Genomic DNA, 20,063 nt, shown 5'->3' with positions numbered 1-20,063 from the left:
GTTTTACATGATACAGAGGGTGAGAGAGAAGGGAAGAGAGGGCGTGTGTGTGTATTATTTACATGATACAGAGGGTGAGAGAGAAGGGAAGAGAGGGTGTGTGTGTGTGTATTATTTACATGATACAGAGGGTGAGAGAGAAGGGAAGAGAGGGCGTGTGTGTGTATTATTTACATGATACAGAGGGTGAGAGAGAAGGGAAGAGAGGGCGTGTGTGTGTATTATTTACATGATACAGAGGGTGAGAGAGAGAAGGGAAGAGAGGGTGTGTGTATTATTTACATGATACAGAGGGTGAGAGAGAAGGGAAGAGAGGGAGTGTGTGTGTGTATTATTTACATGATACAGAGGGTGAGAGAGAAGGGAAGAGAGAGGGCGTGTGTGTGTGTATTATTTACATGATACAGAGGGTGAGAGAGAAGGGAAGAGAGGGCGTGTGTGTGTGTATTATTTACATGATACAGAGGGTGAGAGAGAAGGGAAGAGAGGGTGTGTGTGTGTATTATTTACATGATACAGAGGGTGAGAGAGAAGGGAAGAGAGGGCGTGTGTGTGTATTATTTACATGATACAGAGGGTGAGAGAGAAGGGAAGAGAGGGCGTGTGTGTGTGTATTATTTACATGATACAGAGGGTGAGAGAGAAGGGGAGAGAGGGCGTGAGTGTGTGTATTATTTACATGATACAGAGGGTGAGAGGGAAGGGAAGAGAGGGTGTGTGTGTGTGTATTATTTACATGATACAGAGGGTGAGAGAGAAAGGAAGAGAGGGCGTGTGTGTATTATTTACATGATACAGAGGATGAGAGAGAAGGGAAGAGAGGGTGTGTGTGTGTGTATTATTTACATGATACAGAGGGTGAGAGAGAAGGGAAGAGAGGGTGTGTGTGTGTATTATTTACATGATACAGAGGGTGAGAGGGAAGGGAAGAGAGGGTGTGTGTGTGTTATTTACATGATACAGAGGGTGAGAGAGAAGGGAAGAGAGGGCGTGTGTGTGTATTATTTACATGATACAGAGGGTGAGAGAGAAGGGAAGAGAGGGCGTGTGTGTGTGTATTATTTACATGATACAGAGGGTGAGAGAGAAGGGAAGAGAGGGCGTGTGTGTGTGTATTATTTACATGATACAGAGGATGAGAGAGAAGGGAAGAGAGGGCGTGTGTGTGTATTATTTACATGATACAGAGGGTGAGAGAGAAGGGAAGAGAGGGCGTGTGTGTATTATTTACATAATACAGAGGGTGAGAGAGAAGGGAAGAGAGGGTGTGTGTGTGTATTATTTACATGATACAGAGGGTGAGAGAGAAGGGAAGAGAGGGTGTGTGTGTATTATTTACATGATACAGAGGGTGAGAGAGAAGGGAAGAGAGGGCATGTAAATAATACACACACACGCCCTCTCTTCCCTTCTCTCTCACCCTCTGTATCATGTAAATAACACACACACGCCCTCTCTTCCCTTCTCTCTCACCCTCTGTATCATGTAAATAATACACACACACACCCTCTCTTCTCTCTCACCCTCTGTATCATGTAAATAATACACACACGCCCTCTCTTCCCTTCTCTCTCTCCCTCTGTATCATGTAAATAATACACACACACGCCCTCTCTTCCCTTCTCTCTCACCCTCTGTATCATGTAAATAATACACACACGCCCTCTCTTCCCTTCTCTCTCACCCTCTGTATCATGTAAATAACACACACACACCCTCTCTTCTCTCTCACCCTCTGTATCATGTAAATAATACACGCCCTCTCTTCCCTTCTCTCTCACCCTCTGTATCATGTAAATAATACACACACACACACCCTCTCTTCCCTTCTCTCTCACCTCTGTATCATGTAAATAATACACACACACGCCCTCTCTTCCCTTCTCTCTCACCCTCTGTATCATGTAAATAATACACACACACCCTCTCTTCCCTTCTCTCTCACCCTCTGTATCATGTAAATAATACACACACACACCCTCTCTTCCCCTTCTCTCTCACCCTCTGTATTATGTAACTAATACACACACGCCCTCTCTTCCCTTCTCTCTCACCCTCTGTATCATGTAAATAATACACACACACGCCCTCTCTTCCCTTCTCTCTCACCCTCTGTATCATGTAAATAATACACACACACGCCCTCTCTTTCCTTCTCTCTCACCCTCTGTATCATGTAAATAATACAGAGGGTGAGAGAGAAGGGAAGAGAGGGCGTGTGTGTGTATTATTTACATGATACAGAGGGTGAGAGAGAAGGGAAGAGAGGGCGTGTGTGTGTGTATTATTTACATGATACAGAGGGTGAGAGAGAAGGGAAGAGAGGGTGTGTGTGTGTGTATTATTTACATGATACAGAGGGTGAGAGAGAAGGGAAGAGAGGGCGTGTGTGTGTATTATTTACATGATACAGAGGGAGAGAGAGAAGGGAAGAGAGGGCGTGTGTGTATTATTTACATGATACAGAGGGTGAGAGAGAAGAGAGGGTGTGTGTGTATTATTTACATGATACAGAGGGTGAGAGAGAAGGGAAGAGAGGGCGTGTGTGTGTGTTATTTACATGATACAGAGGGTGAGAGAGAAGGGAAGAGAGGGCGTGTGTGTGTGTGTGTATTATTTACATGATACAGAGGGTGAGAGAGAAGGGAAGAGAGGGCGTGTGTGTATTATTTACATGATACAGAGGGTGAGAGAGAAGGGAAGAGAGGGCGTGTGTGTGTATTATTTACATGATACAGAGGGTGAGAGAGAAGGGAAGAGAGGGCGTGTGTGTGTGTATTATTTACATGATACAGAGGGTGAGAGAGAAGGGAAGAGAGGGCGTGTGTGTGTATTATTTACATGATACAGAGGGTGAGAGAGAAGGGAAGAGAGGGCGTGTGTGTGTGTATTATTTACATGATACAGAGGGTGAGAGAGAAGGGAAGAGAGGGGGTGTGTGTGTGTATTATTTACATGATACAGAGGGTGAGAGAGAAGGGAAGAGAGGGCGTGTGTGTGTGTATTATTTACATGATACAGAGGGTGAGAGAGAAGGGAAGAGAGGGCGTGTGTGTGTATTATTTACATGATACAGAGGGTGAGAGAGAAGGGAAGAGAGGGCGTGTGTGTGTATTATTTACATGATACAGAGGGTGAGAGAGAAGGGAAGAGAGGGTGTGTGTGTGTGTATTATTTACATGATACAGAGGGTGAGAGAGAAGGGAAGAGAGGGCGTGTGTGTGTGTATTATTTACATGATACAGAGGGTGAGAGAGAAGGGAAGAGAGGGCGTGTGTGTGTATTATTTACATGATACAGAGGGTGAGAGAGAAGGGAAGAGAGGGCGTGTGTGTATTAGTTACATAATACAGAGGGTGAGAGAGAAGGGAAGAGAGGGCGTGTGTGTGTTATTTACATGATACAGAGGGTGAGAGAGAAGGGAAGAGAGGGCGTGTGTGTGTATTATTTACATGATACAGAGGGTGAGAGAGAAGGGAAGAGAGGGCGTGTGTGTGTATTATTTACATGATACAGAGGGTGAGAGAGAAGGGAAGAGAGGGCGTGTGTGTGTGTATTATTTACATGATACAGAGGGTGAGAGAGAAGGGAAGAGAGGGTGTGTGTGTGTGTATTATTTACATGATACAGAGGGTGAGAGAGAAGGGAAGAGAGGGCGTGTGTGTGTATTATTTACATGATACAGAGGGAGAGAGAGAAGGGAAGAGAGGGCGTGTGTGTATTATTTACATGATACAGAGGGTGAGAGAGAAGAGAGGGTGTGTGTGTATTATTTACATGATACAGAGGGTGAGAGAGAAGGGAAGAGAGGGCGTGTGTGTGTGTGTTATTTACATGATACAGAGGGTGAGAGAGAAGGGAAGAGAGGGCGTGTGTGTGTGTGTGTATTATTTACATGATACAGAGGGTGAGAGAGAAGGGAAGAGAGGGCGTGTGTGTGTATTATTTACATGATACAGAGGGTGAGAGAGAAGGGAAGAGAGGGTGTGTGTGTGTGTATTATTTACATGATACAGAGGGTGAGAGAGAAGGGAAGAGAGGGCGTGTGTGTGTGTATTATTTACATGATACAGAGGGAGAGAGAGAAGGGAAGAGAGGGCGTGTGTGTATTATTTACATGATACAGAGGGTGAGAGAGAAGAGAGGGTGTGTGTGTATTATTTACATGATACAGAGGGTGAGAGAGAAGGGAAGAGAGGGCGTGTGTGTGTGTTATTTACATGATACAGAGGGTGAGAGAGAAGGGAAGAGAGGGCGTGTGTGTGTGTGTGTATTATTTACATGATACAGAGGGTGAGAGAGAAGGGAAGAGAGGGCGTGTGTGTATTATTTACATGATACAGAGGGTGAGAGAGAAGGGAAGAGAGGGCGTGTGTGTGTGTATTATTTACATGATACAGAGGGTGAGAGAGAGAAGGGAAGAGAGGGCGTGTGTGTATTATTTACATGATACAGAGGCTGAGAGAGAAGGGAAGAGAGGGTGTGTGTGTATTATTTACATGATACAGAGGGAGAGAGAGAAGGGAAGAGAGGGCGTGTGTGTGTGTTATTTACATGATACAGAGGGTGAGAGAGAAGGGAAGAGAGGGCGTGTGTGTGTATTATTTACATGATACAGAGGGTGAGAGAGAAGGGAAGAGAGGGCGTGTGTGTGTGTATTATTTACATGATACAGAGGGTGAGAGAGAAGGGAAGAGAGGGTGTGTGTGTGTTATTTACATGATACAGAGGGTGAGAGAGAAGGGAAGAGAGGGCATGTGTGTATTATTTACATGATACAGAGGGTGAGAGAGAAGGGAAGAGAGGGCGTGTGTGTGTGTGTATTATTTACATGATACAGAGGGTGAGAGAGAGAAGGGAAGAGAGGGTGTGTGTGTGTGTATTATTTACATGATACAGAGGGTGAGAGAGAAGGGAAGAGAGGGTGTGTGCGTGTGTATTATTTACATGATACAGAGGGTGAGAGTGAAGGGAAGTGAGGGCGTGTGTGTGTGTATTATTTACATGATACAGAGGGTGAGAGAGAAGGGAAGAGAGGGCGTGTGTGTGTGTTATTTACATGATACAGAGGGTGAGAGAGAAGGGAAGAGAGGGCGTGTGTGTGTATTATTTACATAATACAGAGGGTGAGAGAGAAGGGAAGAGAGGGGGTGTGTGTGTATTATTTACATGATACAGAGGGTGAGAGAGAAGGGAAGAGAGGGCGTGTGTGTGTGTATTATTTACATGATACAGAGGGTGAGAGAGAAGGGAAGAGAGGGCGTGTGTGTGTATTATTTACATGATACAGAGGGTGAGAGAGAAGGGAAGAGAGGGCGTGTGTGTGTGTATTATTTACATGATACTGAGGGTGAGAGAGAAGGGAAGAGAGGGCGTGTGTGTGTCTATTATTTACATGATACAGAGGGAGAGAGAGAAGGGAAGAGAGGGCGTGTGTGTGTATTATTTACACGATACAGAGGGTGAGAGAGAAGGGAAGAGAGGGCGTGTGTGTGTATTATTTACATGATACAGAGGGTGAGAGAGAAGGGAAGAGAGGGTGTGTGTGTATTATTTACATGATACAGAGGGTGAGAGAGAAGGGAAGAGAGGGTGTGTGTGTGTGTATTATTTACATGATAGAGGGTGAGAGAGAAGGGAAGAGAGGGCGTGTGTGTGTATTATTTACATGATACAGAGGGAGAGAGAGAAGGGAAGAGAGGGCGTGTGTGTGTGTGTGTATTATTTACATGATACAGAGGGTGAGAGAGAAGGGAAGAGAGGGTGTGTGTGTGTGTATTATTTACATGATACAGAGGGTGAGAGAGAAGGGAAGAGAGGGCGTGTGTGTGTGTATTATTTACATGATACAGAGGGTGAGAGAGAAGGGAAGAGAGGGCGTGTGCGTGTGTATTATTTACATGATACAGAGGGTGAGAGAGAAGGGAAGAGAGGGCGTGTGCGTGTGTATTATTTACATGATACAGAGGGTGAGAGAGAAGGGAAGAGAGGGCGTGTGTGTGTGTTATTTACATGATACAGAGGGTGAGAGAGAAGGGAAGAGAGGACGTGTGTGTGTGTATTATTTACATGATACAGAGGGTGAGAGAGAAGGGAAGAGAGGGTGTGTGTGTGTATTATTTACATGATACAGAGGGTGAGAGAGAAGGGAAGAGAGGGTGTGTGTGTGTATTATTTACATGATACAGAGGGTGAGAGAGAAGGGAAGAGAGGGCGTGTGTGTGTGTATTATTTACATGATACAGAGGGAGAGAGAGAAGGGAAGAGAGGGTGTGTGTGTGTGTATTATTTACATGATACAGAGGGTGAGAGAGAAGGGAAGAGAGGGCGTGTGTGTGTATTATTTACATGATACAGAGGGTGAGAGAGAAGGGAAGAGAGGGCGTGTGTGTGTATTATTTACATGATACAGAGGGTGAGAGAGAGAAGGGAAGAGAGGGCGTGTGTGTGTATTTACATGATACAGAGGGTGAGAGAGAAGGGAAGAGAGGGCGTGTGTGTGTGTTATTTACATGATACAGAGGGTGAGAGAGAAGGGAAGAGAGGGGCGTGTGTGTGTATTATTTACATGATACAGAGGGTGAGAGAGAAGGGAAGAGAGGGCGTGTGTGTGTATTATTTACATGATACAGAGGGTGAGAGAGAAGGGAAGAGAGGGCGTGTGTGTGTGTATTATTTACATGATACAGAGGGTGAGAGAGAAGGGAAGAGAGGGCGTGTGTGTGTATTATTTACATGATACAGAGGGTGAGAGAGAAGGGAAGAGAGGGCGTGTGTGTGTGTATTATTTACATGATACAGAGGGAGAGAGAGAAGGGAAGAGAGGGCGTGTGTGTGTGTATTATTTACATGATACAGAGGGTGAGAGAGAAGGGAAGAGAGGGTGTGTGTGTGTGTATTATTTACATGATACAGGGGGTGAGAGAGAGAAGGGAAGAGAGGGCGTGTGTGTATTATTTACATGATACAGAGGCTGAGAGAGAAGGGAAGAGAGGGTGTGTGTGTATTATTTACATGATACAGAGGGTGAGAGAGAAAGGAAGAGAGGGCGTGTGTGTGTGTATTATTTACATGATACAGAGGGTGAGAGAGAAGGGAAGAGAGGGCGTGTGTGTGTGTTATTTACATGATACAGAGGGTGAGAGAGAAGGGAAGAGAGGGCGTGTGTGTGTATTATTTACATGATACAGAGGGTGAGAGAGAAGGGAAGAGAGGGCGTGTGTGTGTATTATTTACATGATACAGAGGGTGAGAGAGAAGGGAAGAGAGGGCGTGTGTGTGTGTATTATTTACATGATACAGAGGGTGAGAGAGAAAGGAAGAGAGGGCGTGTGTGTGTGTATTATTTACATGATACAGAGGGTGAGAGAGAAGGGAAGAGACGGCGTGTGTGTGTATTATTTACATGATACAGAGGGTGAGAGAGAAGGGAAGAGAGGGTGTGTGTGTATTATTTACATGATACAGAGGGTGAGAGAGAAGGGAAGAGAGGGTGTGTGTGTGTATTATTTACATGATACAGAGGGTGAGAGAGAAGGGAAGAGAGGGTGTGTGTGTATTATTTACATGATACAGAGGGTGAGAGAGAAGGGAAGAGAGGGTGTGTGTGTGTGTATTATTTACATGATAGAGGGTGAGAGAGAAGGGAAGAGAGGGCGTGTGTGTGTATTATTTACATGATACAGAGGGTGAGAGAGAAGGGAAGAGAGGGCGTGTGTGTGTGTATTATTTACATGATACAGAGGGTGAGAGAGAAGGGAAGAGAGGGCGTGTGTGTGTCTATTATTTACATGATACAGAGGGAGAGAGAGAAGGGAAGAGAGGGCGTGTGTGTGTGTATTATTTACATGATACAGAGGGAGAGAGAGAAGGGAAGAGAGGGCGTGTGTGTATTATTTACATGATACAGAGGGTGAGAGAGAAGAGAGGGTGTGTGTGTGTATTATTTACATGATACAGAGGGTGAGAGAGAAGGGAAGAGAGGGCGTGTGTGTGTATTATTTACATGATACAGAGGGTGAGAGAGAAGGGAAGAGAGGGTGTGTGTGTGTTATTTACATGATACAGAGGGTGAGAGAGAAGGGAAGAGAGGGCGTGTGTGTGTGTGTGTGTTATTTACATGATACAGAGGGTGAGAGAGAAGGGAAGAGAGGGCGTGTGTGTGTGTATTAGTTACATGATACAGAGGGAGAGAGAGAAGGGAAGAGAGGGCGTGTGTGTGTATTATTTACATGATACAGAGGGTGAGAGAGAAGGGGAGAGAGGGCGTGTGTGTGTGTATTATTTACATGATACAGAGGGTGAGAGAGAAGGGAAGAGAGGGCGTGTGTGTGTATTATTTACATGATACAGAGGGTGAGAGAGAAGGGAAGAGAGGGCGTGTGTGTGTATTATTTACATGATACAGAGGGTGAGAGAGAAGGGAAGAGAGGGCGTGTGTGTGTATTATTTACATGATACAGAGGGTGAGAGAGAAGGGAAGAGAGGGCGTGTGTGTGTGTTATTTACATGATACAGAGGGTGAGAGAGAAGGGAAGAGAGGGTGTGTGTGTGTTATTTACATGATACAGAGGGTGAGAGAGAAGGGAAGAGAGGGCGTGTGTGTGTGTGTTATTTACATGATACAGAGGGTGAGAGAGAAGGGAAGAGAGGGTGTGTGTGTGTGTATTATTTACATGATACAGAGGGTGAGAGAGAGAAGGGAAGAGAGGGCGTGTGTGTGTGTATTATTTACATGATACAGAGGGTGAGAGAGAAGGGAAGAGAGGGCGTGTGTGTGTATTATTTACATGATACAGAGGGTGAGAGAGAAGGGAAGAGAGGGTGTGTGTGTGTATTATTTACATGATACAGAGGGTGAGAGAGAAGGGAAGAGAGGGTGTGTGTGTGTGTATTATTTACATGATACAGAGGGTGAGAGAGAAGGGAAGAGAGGGCGTGTGTGTGTATTATTTACATGATACAGAGGGTGAGAGAGAAGGGAAGAGAGGGCGTGTGTGTGTATTATTTACATGATACAGAGGGTGAGAGAGAAGGGAAGAGAGGGCGTGTGTGTGTGTATTATTTACATGATACAGAGGGTGAGAGAGAAAGGAAGAGAGGGCGTGTGTGTGTGTATTATTTACATGATACAGAGGGTGAGAGAGAAGGGAAGAGAGGGCGTGTGTGTGTGTTATTTACATGATACAGAGGGTGAGAGAGAAGGGAAGAGAGGGTGTGTGTGTATTATTTACATGATACAGAGGGTGAGAGAGAAGGGAAGAGAGGGTGTGTGTGTGTATTATTTACATGATACAGAGGGTGAGAGAGAAGGGAAGAGAGGGTGTGTGTGTGTATTATTTACATGATACAGAGGGTGAGAGAGAAGGGAAGAGAGGGCGTGTGTGTGTTATTTACATGATACAGAGGGTGAGAGAGAAGGGAAGAGAGGGCGTGTGTGTGTTATTTACATGATACAGAGGGTGAGAGAGAAGGGAAGAGAGGGCGTGTGTGTGTGTATTATTTACATGATACAGAGGGTGAGAGAGAAGGGAAGAGAGGGCATGTGTGTATTATTTACATGATACAGAGGGTGAGAGAGAAGGGAAGAGAGGGTGTGTGTGTGTATTATTTACATGATACAGAGGGTGAGAGAGAAGGGAAGAGAGGGGGTGTGTGTGTATTATTTACATGATACAGAGAGTGAGAGAGAAGGGAAGAGAGGGCGTGTGTGTGTATTATTTACATGATACAGAGGGTGAGAGAGAGAAGGGAAGAGAGGGCGTGTGTGTGTATTATTTACATGATACAGAGGGTGAGAGAGAAGGGAAGAGAGTGTGTGTGTGTGTATTATTTACATGATACAGAGGGTGAGAGAGAAGGGAAGAGAGGGCGTGTGTGTATTATTTACATAATACAGAGGGTGAGAGAGAAGGGAAGAGAGGGTGTGTGTGTGTATTATTTACATGATACAGAGGGTGAGAGAGAAGGGAAGAGAAGGCGTGTGTGTGTGTATTATTTACATGATACAGAGGGTGTGAGAGAAGGGAAGAGAGGGCGTGTGTGTGTGTATTATTTACATGATACAGAGAGTGAGAGAGAAGGGAAGAGAGGGCGTGTGTGTGTGTATTATTTACATGATACAGAGGGTGAGAGAGAAGGGAAGAGAGGGCGTGTGTGTGTGTATTATTTACATGATACAGGGGTGAGAGAGAAGGGAAGAGAGGGCGTGTGTGTGTGTATTATTTACATGATACAGAGGGTGAGAGAGAAGGGAAGAGAGGGCGTGTGTGTGTGTATTATTTACATGATACAGAGGGTGAGAGAGAAGGGAAGAGAGGGCGTGTGTGTGTGTTATTTACATGATACAGAGGGTGAGAGAGAAGGGAAGAGAGGGTGTGTGTGTGTGTATTATTTACATGATACAGAGGGTGAGAGAGAAGGGAAGAGAGGGCGTGTGTGTATTATTTACATGATACAGAGGGTGAGAGAGAAGGGAAGAGAGGGCGTGTGTGTTATTTACATGATACAGGGGGTGAGAGAGAAGGGAAGAGAGGGTGTGTGTGTGTTATTTACATGATACAGAGGGTGAGAGAGAAGGGAAGAGAGGGCGTGTGTGTGTGTATTATTTAGATGATACAGAGGGAGAGAGAGAAGGGAAGAGAGGGCGTGTGTGTGTATTATTTACATGATACAGAGGGTGGGAGAGAAGGGAAGAGAGGGCGTGTGTGTGTATTATTCACATGATACAGAGGGTGAGAGAGAAGGGAAGAGAGGGCGTGTGTGTGTATTATTTACATGATACAGAGGGTGAGAGAGAAGGGAAGAGAGGGCGTGTGTGTGTATTATTTACATGATACAGAGGGTGAGAGAGAAGGGAAGAGAGGGCATGTGTGTGTATTATTTACATGATACAGAGGGTGAGAGAGAAGGGAAGAGAGGGCGTGTGTGTGTTATTTACACGATACAGAGGGTGAGAGAGAAGGGAAGAGAGGGTGTGTGTGTGTATTATTTACACGATACAGAGGGTGAGAGAGAAGGGAAGAGAGGGCGTGTGTGTGTGTATTATTTACATGATACAGAGGGTGAGAGAGAAGGGAAGAGAGGGTGTGTGTGTGTGTATTATTTACATGATACAGAGGGTGAGAGAGAAAGGAAGAGAGGGCGTGTGTGTGTGTATTATTTACATGATACAGAGGGTGAGAGAGAAGGGAAGAGAGGGCGTGTGTGTGTGTTATTTACATGATACAGAGGGTGAGAGAGAAGGGAAGAGAGGGCGTGTGTGTGTTATTTACATGATACAGAGGGTGAGAGAGAAGGGAAGAGAGGGTGTGTGTGTGTGTATTATTTACATGATACAGAGGGTGAGAGAGAAGGGAAGAGAGGGTGTGTGTGTGTATTATTTACATGATACAGAGGGTGAGAGAGAAGGGAAGAGAGGGCGTGTGTGTGTTATTTACATGATACAGAGGGTGAGAGAGAAGGGAAGAGAGGGCGTGTGTGTGTGTGTATTATTTACATGATACAGAGGGTGAGAGAGAAGGGAAGAGAGGGCGTGTGTGTGTGTATTATTTACATGATACAGAGGGTGAGAGAGAAGGGAAGAGAGGGCGTGTGTGTGTATTATTTACATGATACAGAGGGTGAGAGAGAAGGGAAGAGAGGGCGTGTGTGTGTATTATTTACATGATACAGAGGGTGAGAGAGAAGGGAAGAGAGGGCGTGTGTGTGTGTTATTTACATGATACAGAGGGAGAGAGAGAAGGGAAGAGAGGGCGTGTGTGTATTATTTACATGATACAGAGGGTGAGAGAGAAGGGAAGAGAGGGTGTGTGTATTATTTACATGATACAGAGGGTGAGAGAGAAGGGAAGAGAGGGTGTGTGTGTGTGTATTATTTACATGATAGAGGGTGAGAGAGAAGGGAAGAGAGGGCGTGTGTGTGTATTATTTACATGATACAGAGGGAGAGAGAGAAGGGAAGAGAGGGCGTGTGTGTGTGTGTATTATTTACATGATACAGAGGGTGAGAGAGAAGGGAAGAGAGGGTGTGTGTGTATTATTTACATGATACAGAGGGTGAGAGAGAAGGGAAGAGAGGGTGTGTGTGTGTTATTTACATGATACAGAGGGTGAGAGAGAAGGGAAGAGAGGACGTGTGTGTGTGTATTATTTACATGATACAGAGGGTGAGAGAGAAGGGAAGAGAGGGTGTGTGTGTGTATTATTTACATGATACAGAGGGTGAGAGAGAAGGGAAGAGAGGGTGTGTGTGTGTATTATTTACATGATACAGAGGGTGAGAGAGAAGGGAAGAGAGGGCGTGTGTGTGTGTATTATTTACATGATACAGAGGGAGAGAGAGAAGGGAAGAGAGGGTGTGTGTGTGTGTATTATTTACATGATACAGAGGGTGAGAGAGAAGGGAAGAGAGGGCGTGTGTGTGTGTATTATTTACATGATACAGAGGGTGAGAGAGAAGGGAAGAGAGGGCGTGTGTGTGTATTATTTACATGATACAGAGGGTGAGAGAGAGAAGGGAAGAGAGGGCGTGTGTGTGTATTTACATGATACAGAGGGTGAGAGAGAAGGGAAGAGAGGGCGTGTGTGTGTGTTATTTACATGATACAGAGGGTGAGAGAGAAGGGAAGAGAGGGCGTGTGTGTGTATTATTTACATGATACAGAGGGTGAGAGAGAAGGGAAGAGAGGGCGTGTGTGTGTATTATTTACATGATACAGAGGGTGAGAGAGAAGGGAAGAGAGGGCGTGTGTGTGTATTATTTACATGATACAGAGGGTGAGAGAGAAGGGAAGAGAGGGCGTGTGTGTGTGTATTATTTACATGATACAGAGGGTGAGAGAGAAAGGAAGAGAGGGCGTGTGTGTGTATTAGTTACATGATACAGAGGGAGAGAGAGAAGGGAAGAGAGGGCGTGTGTGTGTGTATTATTTACATGATACAGAGGGAGAGAGAGAAGGGAAGAGAGGGCGTGTGTGTGTGTGTATTATTTACATGATACAGAGGGTGAGAGAGAAGGGAAGAGAGGGTGTGTGTGTGTGTATTATTTACATGATACAGGGGGTGAGAGAGAGAAGGGAAGAGAGGGCGTGTGTGTATTATTTACATGATACAGAGGCTGAGAGAGAAGGGAAGAGAGGGTGTGTGTGTATTATTTACATGATACAGAGGGTGAGAGAGAAAGGAAGAGAGGGCGTGTGTGTGTGTGTATTATTTACATGATACAGAGGGTGAGAGAGAAGGGAAGAGAGGGCGTGTGTGTGTGTTATTTACATGATACAGAGGGTGAGAGAGAAGGGAAGAGAGGGCGTGTGTGTGTATTATTTACATGATACAGAGGGTGAGAGAGAAGGGAAGAGAGGGCGTGTGTGTGTATTATTTACATGATACAGAGGGTGAGAGAGAAGGGAAGAGAGGGCGTGTGTGTGTGTATTATTTACATGATACAGAGGGTGAGAGAGAAAGGAAGAGAGGGCGTGTGTGTGTGTATTATTTACATGATACAGAGGGTGAGAGAGAAGGGAAGAGACGGCGTGTGTGTGTATTATTTACATGATACAGAGGGTGAGAGAGAAGGGAAGAGAGGGTGTGTGTGTATTATTTACATGATACAGAGGGTGAGAGAGAAGGGAAGAGAGGGTGTGTGTGTATTATTTACATGATACAGAGGGTGAGAGAGAAGGGAAGAGAGGGCGTGTGTGTGTGTATTATTTACATGATACAGAGGGTGAGAGAGAAAGGAAGAGAGGGCGTGTGTGTGTGTATTATTTACATGATACAGAGGGTGAGAGAGAAGGGAAGAGACGGCGTGTGTGTGTATTATTTACATGATACAGAGGGTGAGAGAGAAGGGAAGAGAGGGTGTGTGTGTATTATTTACATGATACAGAGGGTGAGAGAGAAGGGAAGAGAGGGTGTGTGTGTATTATTTACATGATACAGAGGGTGAGAGAGAAGGGAAGAGAGGGTGTGTGTGTGTGTATTATTTACATGATAGAGGGTGAGAGAGAAGGGAAGAGAGGGCGTGTGTGTGTATTATTTACATGATACAGAGGGTGAGAGAGAAGGGAAGAGAGGGCGTGTGTGTGTGTATTATTTACATGATACAGAGGGTGAGAGAGAAGGGAAGAGAGGGCGTGTGTGTGTCTATTATTTACATGATACAGAGGGAGAGAGAGAAGGGAAGAGAGGGCGTGTGTGTGTATTATTTACATGATACAGAGGGAGAGAGAGAAGGGAAGAGAGGGCGTGTGTGTATTATTTACATGATACAGAGGGTGAGAGAGAAGAGAGGGTGTGTGTGTGTATTATTTACATGATACAGAGGGTGAGAGAGAAGGGAAGAGAGGGCGTGTGTGTGTATTATTTACATGATACAGAGGGTGAGAGAGAAGGGAAGAGAGGGTGTGTGTGTGTTATTTACATGATACAGAGGGTGAGAGAGAAGGGAAGAGAGGGCGTGTGTGTGTGTGTGTGTTATTTACATGATACAGAGGGTGAGAGAGAAGGGAAGAGAGGGCGTGTGTGTGTGTATTAGTTACATGATACAGAGGGAGAGAGAGAAGGGAAGAGAGGGCGTGTGTGTGTATTATTTACATGATACAGAGGGTGAGAGAGAAGGGGAGAGAGGGCGTGTGTGTGTATTATTTACATGATACAGAGGGTGAGAGAGAAGGGAAGAGAGGGCGTGTGTGTGTATTATTTACATGATACAGAGGGTGAGAGAGAAGGGAAGAGAGGGTGTGTGTGTGTGTATTATTTACATGATAGAGGGTGAGAGAGAAGGGAAGAGAGGGCGTGTGTGTGTATTATTTACATGATACAGAGGGTGAGAGAGAAGGGAAGAGAGGGCGTGTGTGTGTATTATTTACATGATACAGAGGGTGAGAGAGAAGGGAAGAGAGGGCGTGTGTGTGTATTATTTACATGATACAGAGGGTGAGAGAGAAGGGAAGAGAGGGCGTGTGTGTGTATTATTTACATGATACAGAGGGTGAGAGAGAAGGGAAGAGAGGGCGTGTGTGTGTGTTATTTACATGATACAGAGGGTGAGAGAGAAGGGAAGAGAGGGTGTGTGTGTGTTATTTACATGATACAGAGGGTGAGAGAGAAGGGAAGAGAGGGCGTGTGTGTGTGTGTTATTTACATGATACAGAGGGTGAGAGAGAAGGGAAGAGAGGGTGTGTGTGTGTGTATTATTTACATGATACAGAGGGTGAGAGAGAGAAGGGAAGAGAGGGCGTGTGTGTGTGTATTATTTACATGATACAGAGGGTGAGAGAGAAGGGAAGAGAGGGCGTGTGTGTGTATTATTTACATGATACAGAGGGTGAGAGAGAAGGGAAGAGAGGGTGTGTGTGTGTATTATTTACATGATACAGAGGGTGAGAGAGAAGGGAAGAGAGGGTGTGTGTGTGTGTATTATTTACATGATACAGAGGGTGAGAGAGAAGGGAAGAGAGGGCGTGTGTGTGTATTATTTACATGATACAGAGGGTGAGAGAGAAGGGAAGAGAGGGCGTGTGTGTGTGTATTATTTACATGATACAGAGGGTGAGAGAGAAGGGAAAAGAGGGCGTGTGTGTGTGTATTATTTACATGATACAGAGGGTGAGAGAGAAAGGAAGAGAGGGCGTGTGTGTGTGTATTATTTACATGATACAGAGGGTGAGAGAGAAGGGAAGAGAGGGCGTGTGTGTGTGTTATTTACATGATACAGAGGGTGAGAGAGAAGGGAAGAGAGGGTGTGTGTGTATTATTTACATGATACAGAGGGTGAGAGAGAAGGGAAGAGAGGGTGTGTGTGTGTATTATTTACATGATACAGAGGGTGAGAGAGAAGGGAAGAGAGGGTGTGTGTGTGTATTATTTACATGATACAGAGGGTGAGAGAGAAGGGAAGAGAGGGCGTGTGTGTGTATTATTTACATGATACAGAGGGTGAGAGAGAAGGGAAGAGAGGGCGTGTGTGTGTATTATTTACATGATACAGAGGGTGAGAGAGAAGGGAAGAGAGGGCGTGTGTGTGTATTATTTACATGATACAGAGGGTGAGAGAGAAGGGAAGAGAGGGCGTGTGTGTGTGTGTTATTTACATGATACAGAGGGAGAGAGAGAAGGGAAGAGAGGGCGTGTGTGTGTATTATTTACATGATACAGAGGGTGAGAGAGAAGGGAAGAGAGGGTGTGTGCGTGTGTATTATTTACATGATACAGAGGGTGAGAGAGAAGGGAAGAGAGGGTGTGTGTGTATTATTTACATGATACAGAGGGTGAGAGAGAAGGGAAGAGAGGGCGTGTGTGTGTATTATTTACATGATACAGAGGGTGAGAGAGAAGGGAAGAGAGGGCGTGTGTGTGTGTATTATTTACATGATACAGAGGGTGAGAGAGAAAGGAAGAGAGGGCGTGTGTGTGTATTAGTTACATGATACAGAGGGAGAGAGAGAAGGGAAGAGAGGGCGTGTGTGTGTATTATTTACATGATACAGAGGGTGAGAGAGAAGGGAAGAGAGGGCGTGTGTGTGTATTATTTACATGATACAGAGGGAGAGAGAGAAGGGAAGAGAGGGCGTGTGTGTGTATTATTTACATGATACAGAGGGTGAAGTCTAATTGTAAGGTTATACTATAGATACTCGCCTGCAGAGACATCTAATGGCTGGATATTCTGTTCTGCATGTGCTGCTCTGTCTAGATGTTCTTCACTGTCACCGGTTAGTTCTAATAGAGAATAACATTAGTTGTTTGGTTAAATTGAATAAAGGGACATGAAACTCACATTTTTTTTTCTTTCATGATTCAGAAAGAACATAATAGATAAACAACATTCCAGTTTACTTCTATTATCTAATTTACTTCACTCTCTTGGTATCCTTTGTTGAAAAAGGGACAGTCTACACCAGAATGTTTATTGCTTAAAAAAAGATAGATAATCCCTTTATTACCCATTCCCCAGTTTTGCACAACCAACACAGTTATATTAATATACTTTTTACCTCTGTGATTACCTTGTATCTAAGCCTCTGCAGACTGCTCCTTATCTCAGTTATAGTAATATACTTTTTACCTCTGTGATTACCTTGTATCTAAGCCTCTGCAGACTGCTCCTTATCTCAGTTATAATAATATACTTTTTACCTCTGTGATTACCTTGTATCTAACCCTCTGCAGACTGCCCCTTATCTCAGTTATATTAATATACTTTTTACCTCTGTAATTACCCTGTATCTAAGCCTCTGCAGACTGTTCATTATCTCAGTTATATTATTATACTTTTACATCTGTGATTACCCTGTATCTAAGCCTCTGCAGACTGCCCCTTATCTCAGTTATATTAATATACGTTTTACCTCTGATTACCTTGTATCTAAGCCTCTGCAGACTGCCCCTTTATCTCAGTTATATTAATATAGTTTATACCTCTGTGATTACCTTGTATCTAAGCCTCTGCAGACTGCTCCTTATCTCAGTTATATTAATATACCTTTTACCTCTGTAATTAATAGGTGTGGATACACTAAGCGCCTACTACGTACAGACCTCTGGCTTTGATGGGTTGACACCTAGTTGTCAACTGGAATTAAACAGTAATCAGAAATGTACCAAAGCGCCACCACAAAGGAGGCTGGGTCTGAGTGGGACTATGTATAAAGAGCCACTTGTTACAATACTTATTATTAAAATAACAATTTATTGGATGACAAATTTAAAACAGTACATATATCATGGATCCATGTGGTTAACAATGTTACATATAAAAACACGGTTTATACAATAGATTTTACAAGGTAATTAAAATACAAAAGATGATATAAAAGAGTAAAAACGATAAAAAATAAATAAAAATAGACGATCTTGTTTTATAAGGTGATGCTCAGCAATGTTCCAATACTATATTTCAATAATTCAATCCACAAGCTGATATTGGGAATAATAGAATTCAGTAAGTTGTACCCACATATATCAGAACAGGTGAGATAATACCAACTGTGCTCACTAAGTGTGCTTTGTTATGTGTCAATTAAATGATGGCTGCGATCTTGCACTAGTGTATACGTGGATTCAAATTTGTGTAACGCAGTGACAAATAATAGTGACGTAAAAAATAATAAATAATAAATCAACAGTGGTGATCCAAAATAAATAAAAGTAACAATGTGTTGCTGATGAGTATATAAAACGAATGGGGAAAAATGTGTGTTAATAATAAATCAAATGTGGAAAAATGTGTGTTAATAATAAATCAATGTGGGATGAAAGATGGCTGTGTGCGCTATCTAATCAGAGACGCAATAACTGAAAAAACAAAACTTGAACCAAAAAGGAAAATAGTGATGGTTGTGCCTTTAAATGAAAAGGTCTAATGCACTTGAGTTAGTTCATAAAAAAAAAAAAAAAAAAAAAAAAGAGTATTCCCAAACGAAAAAAGGTGTATTTCAAAACAATGAAAAAGGAGAGGTTGGCTTAAAATCAAATGATAAAATAGTCCTTTAGTGCCCCAACTTCAATGTTTATATATCAGTAACGGCTCCCATGTTCAGTAGGTGAATGTTGTTTGGACGATAAGATGTAAATTTCAATCAGTATTGTTGAATAATCCTTCTGCCAAAGGAAGAGATATACAATAGTGTAGATTGCTTACAAAGGGTATAATAATAGAATTATCCTTACCTAGTCAACGCGTTTCGGTCTCACAGTGACCTTTATCAAAACTAGTTTTCAGTTAGAATATGCGGTCTTAAATACACTCTTAGTTTGAAACAGCTGTGGCGTAATACCGGAAGTAAATCTTTAGTAGTTCCGGTTTTAAGTAAATAATATGTGGCATAAAGCATGTATATATAAAAATCATTATGTGTGTCAAGACGATTCTTATTTCACTACTGCCATATGAAATATGTAGTGTATATTTGTGGCTTGTATCAAGCATAAACAGACGTGTATTGTCTCTGCCGATTTTTGATGGTTTTTATTGGTTCATTGTATTGACAGGCTTGGTTCAATGCATGTTCCTGATTGGGCAAGAAAAAGGCGTGTATCAGATACACCGTCTGATTGGACGGCTACTTCATCCTCAATGGAAAGCTATTTATGTTTAGTTCATAAATAATTAAATATATAGATGTAAATATTGCTTTGCAAATGACTTATAATAGCTAAAAGTACACAGCAGATGTAAGTGTTAATCGGTACATGGTTTTTCACATATACAGCTTCGTAAACGACTTGTGACAGTCTTAGCGTGTCAGCCTTATTTATAACTTGTTACAATTTAAATGTACATAGCATATGTTAATATTGTAAATGGTTTGTGAATAGTTTTTATATACACAGCGTTTCTGCATATAAACAGACCTGACCTTTTGGCTTGGCCAAAAAAGGTGTACATTCTAAAACGGCTACGTTGTCATAAAAACAGTTTTTCTTCGGTTTAACATAGTTGATGTTTAACTGGCTTGTAGCATTATTATAGAGGAGATGGGATATATTGCAAATGAAACTTTTATTTAACTGTCAGAACTTCATTATTCTATCCTGCTAAAATTCTTGTGCATAAAAATAAAAATAGGAGAGATAAGATATATTGCAGAGGTTGTTCCAATTGGGCCTCAAATTTCTTTGTCAACTCTTGTAAATCTTTAGTGCTAGTTTACTTTTATTTTTCTTAAAGTGGACAATATTTATTTAAGATGATCGTATTGGAACTTATATCGCATCTCTTTTTCTTTATATTTATCTGTTTCTGAAAATCTTATCTAGAATGAGAGATTATTTATACATCCTTGGCTGAGTATGTCAGCTTATAGTGAGAAATTTCTCTCTGTGTAGGTTGTACAATTCTCCTAAGAGGTTTTAAATTCACCTCTCATGTAATATAGATGGAGTCAGTCCTTAGTACTCTTAGCTGACCTAATTCAACTAACTTATGTCTATCAAACTCTATAAGTTCAGAGACCACTTTCAACTGATAGCCTTAAAAAATCAATTCCTCCATTGGATTATTATATATATATATATATATTATATGGTACTCTTATATGTGTGTACATACGTGTCTGGAT

At 43.0% G+C, this 20,063-nt stretch overlaps 1 protein-coding gene across 1 annotated transcript in view; it reads right to left on the bottom strand.

Annotated features, from left to right (window-relative positions):
• The window catches only part of LOC128666696 (oocyte zinc finger protein XlCOF8.4-like), a 132,239-nt gene that overhangs the window by 66,451 nt on the left and 45,725 nt on the right, over positions 1-20,063 (bottom strand). Inside the window, exon 6 of the mRNA XM_053721436.1 lies at positions 16,642-16,722. Within this exon, the coding sequence (XP_053577411.1) occupies positions 16,642-16,722 (81 nt within the window). The remainder of the gene's footprint in view (positions 1-16,641; positions 16,723-20,063) is intronic.

The sequence above is a fragment of the Bombina bombina genome, chromosome 7, assembly GCF_027579735.1.
Source record: "Bombina bombina isolate aBomBom1 chromosome 7, aBomBom1.pri, whole genome shotgun sequence".
Classification (NCBI taxonomy): domain Eukaryota; kingdom Metazoa; phylum Chordata; class Amphibia; order Anura; family Bombinatoridae; genus Bombina; species Bombina bombina.
This window is presented reverse-complemented; position numbering and strand designations above follow the sequence as displayed.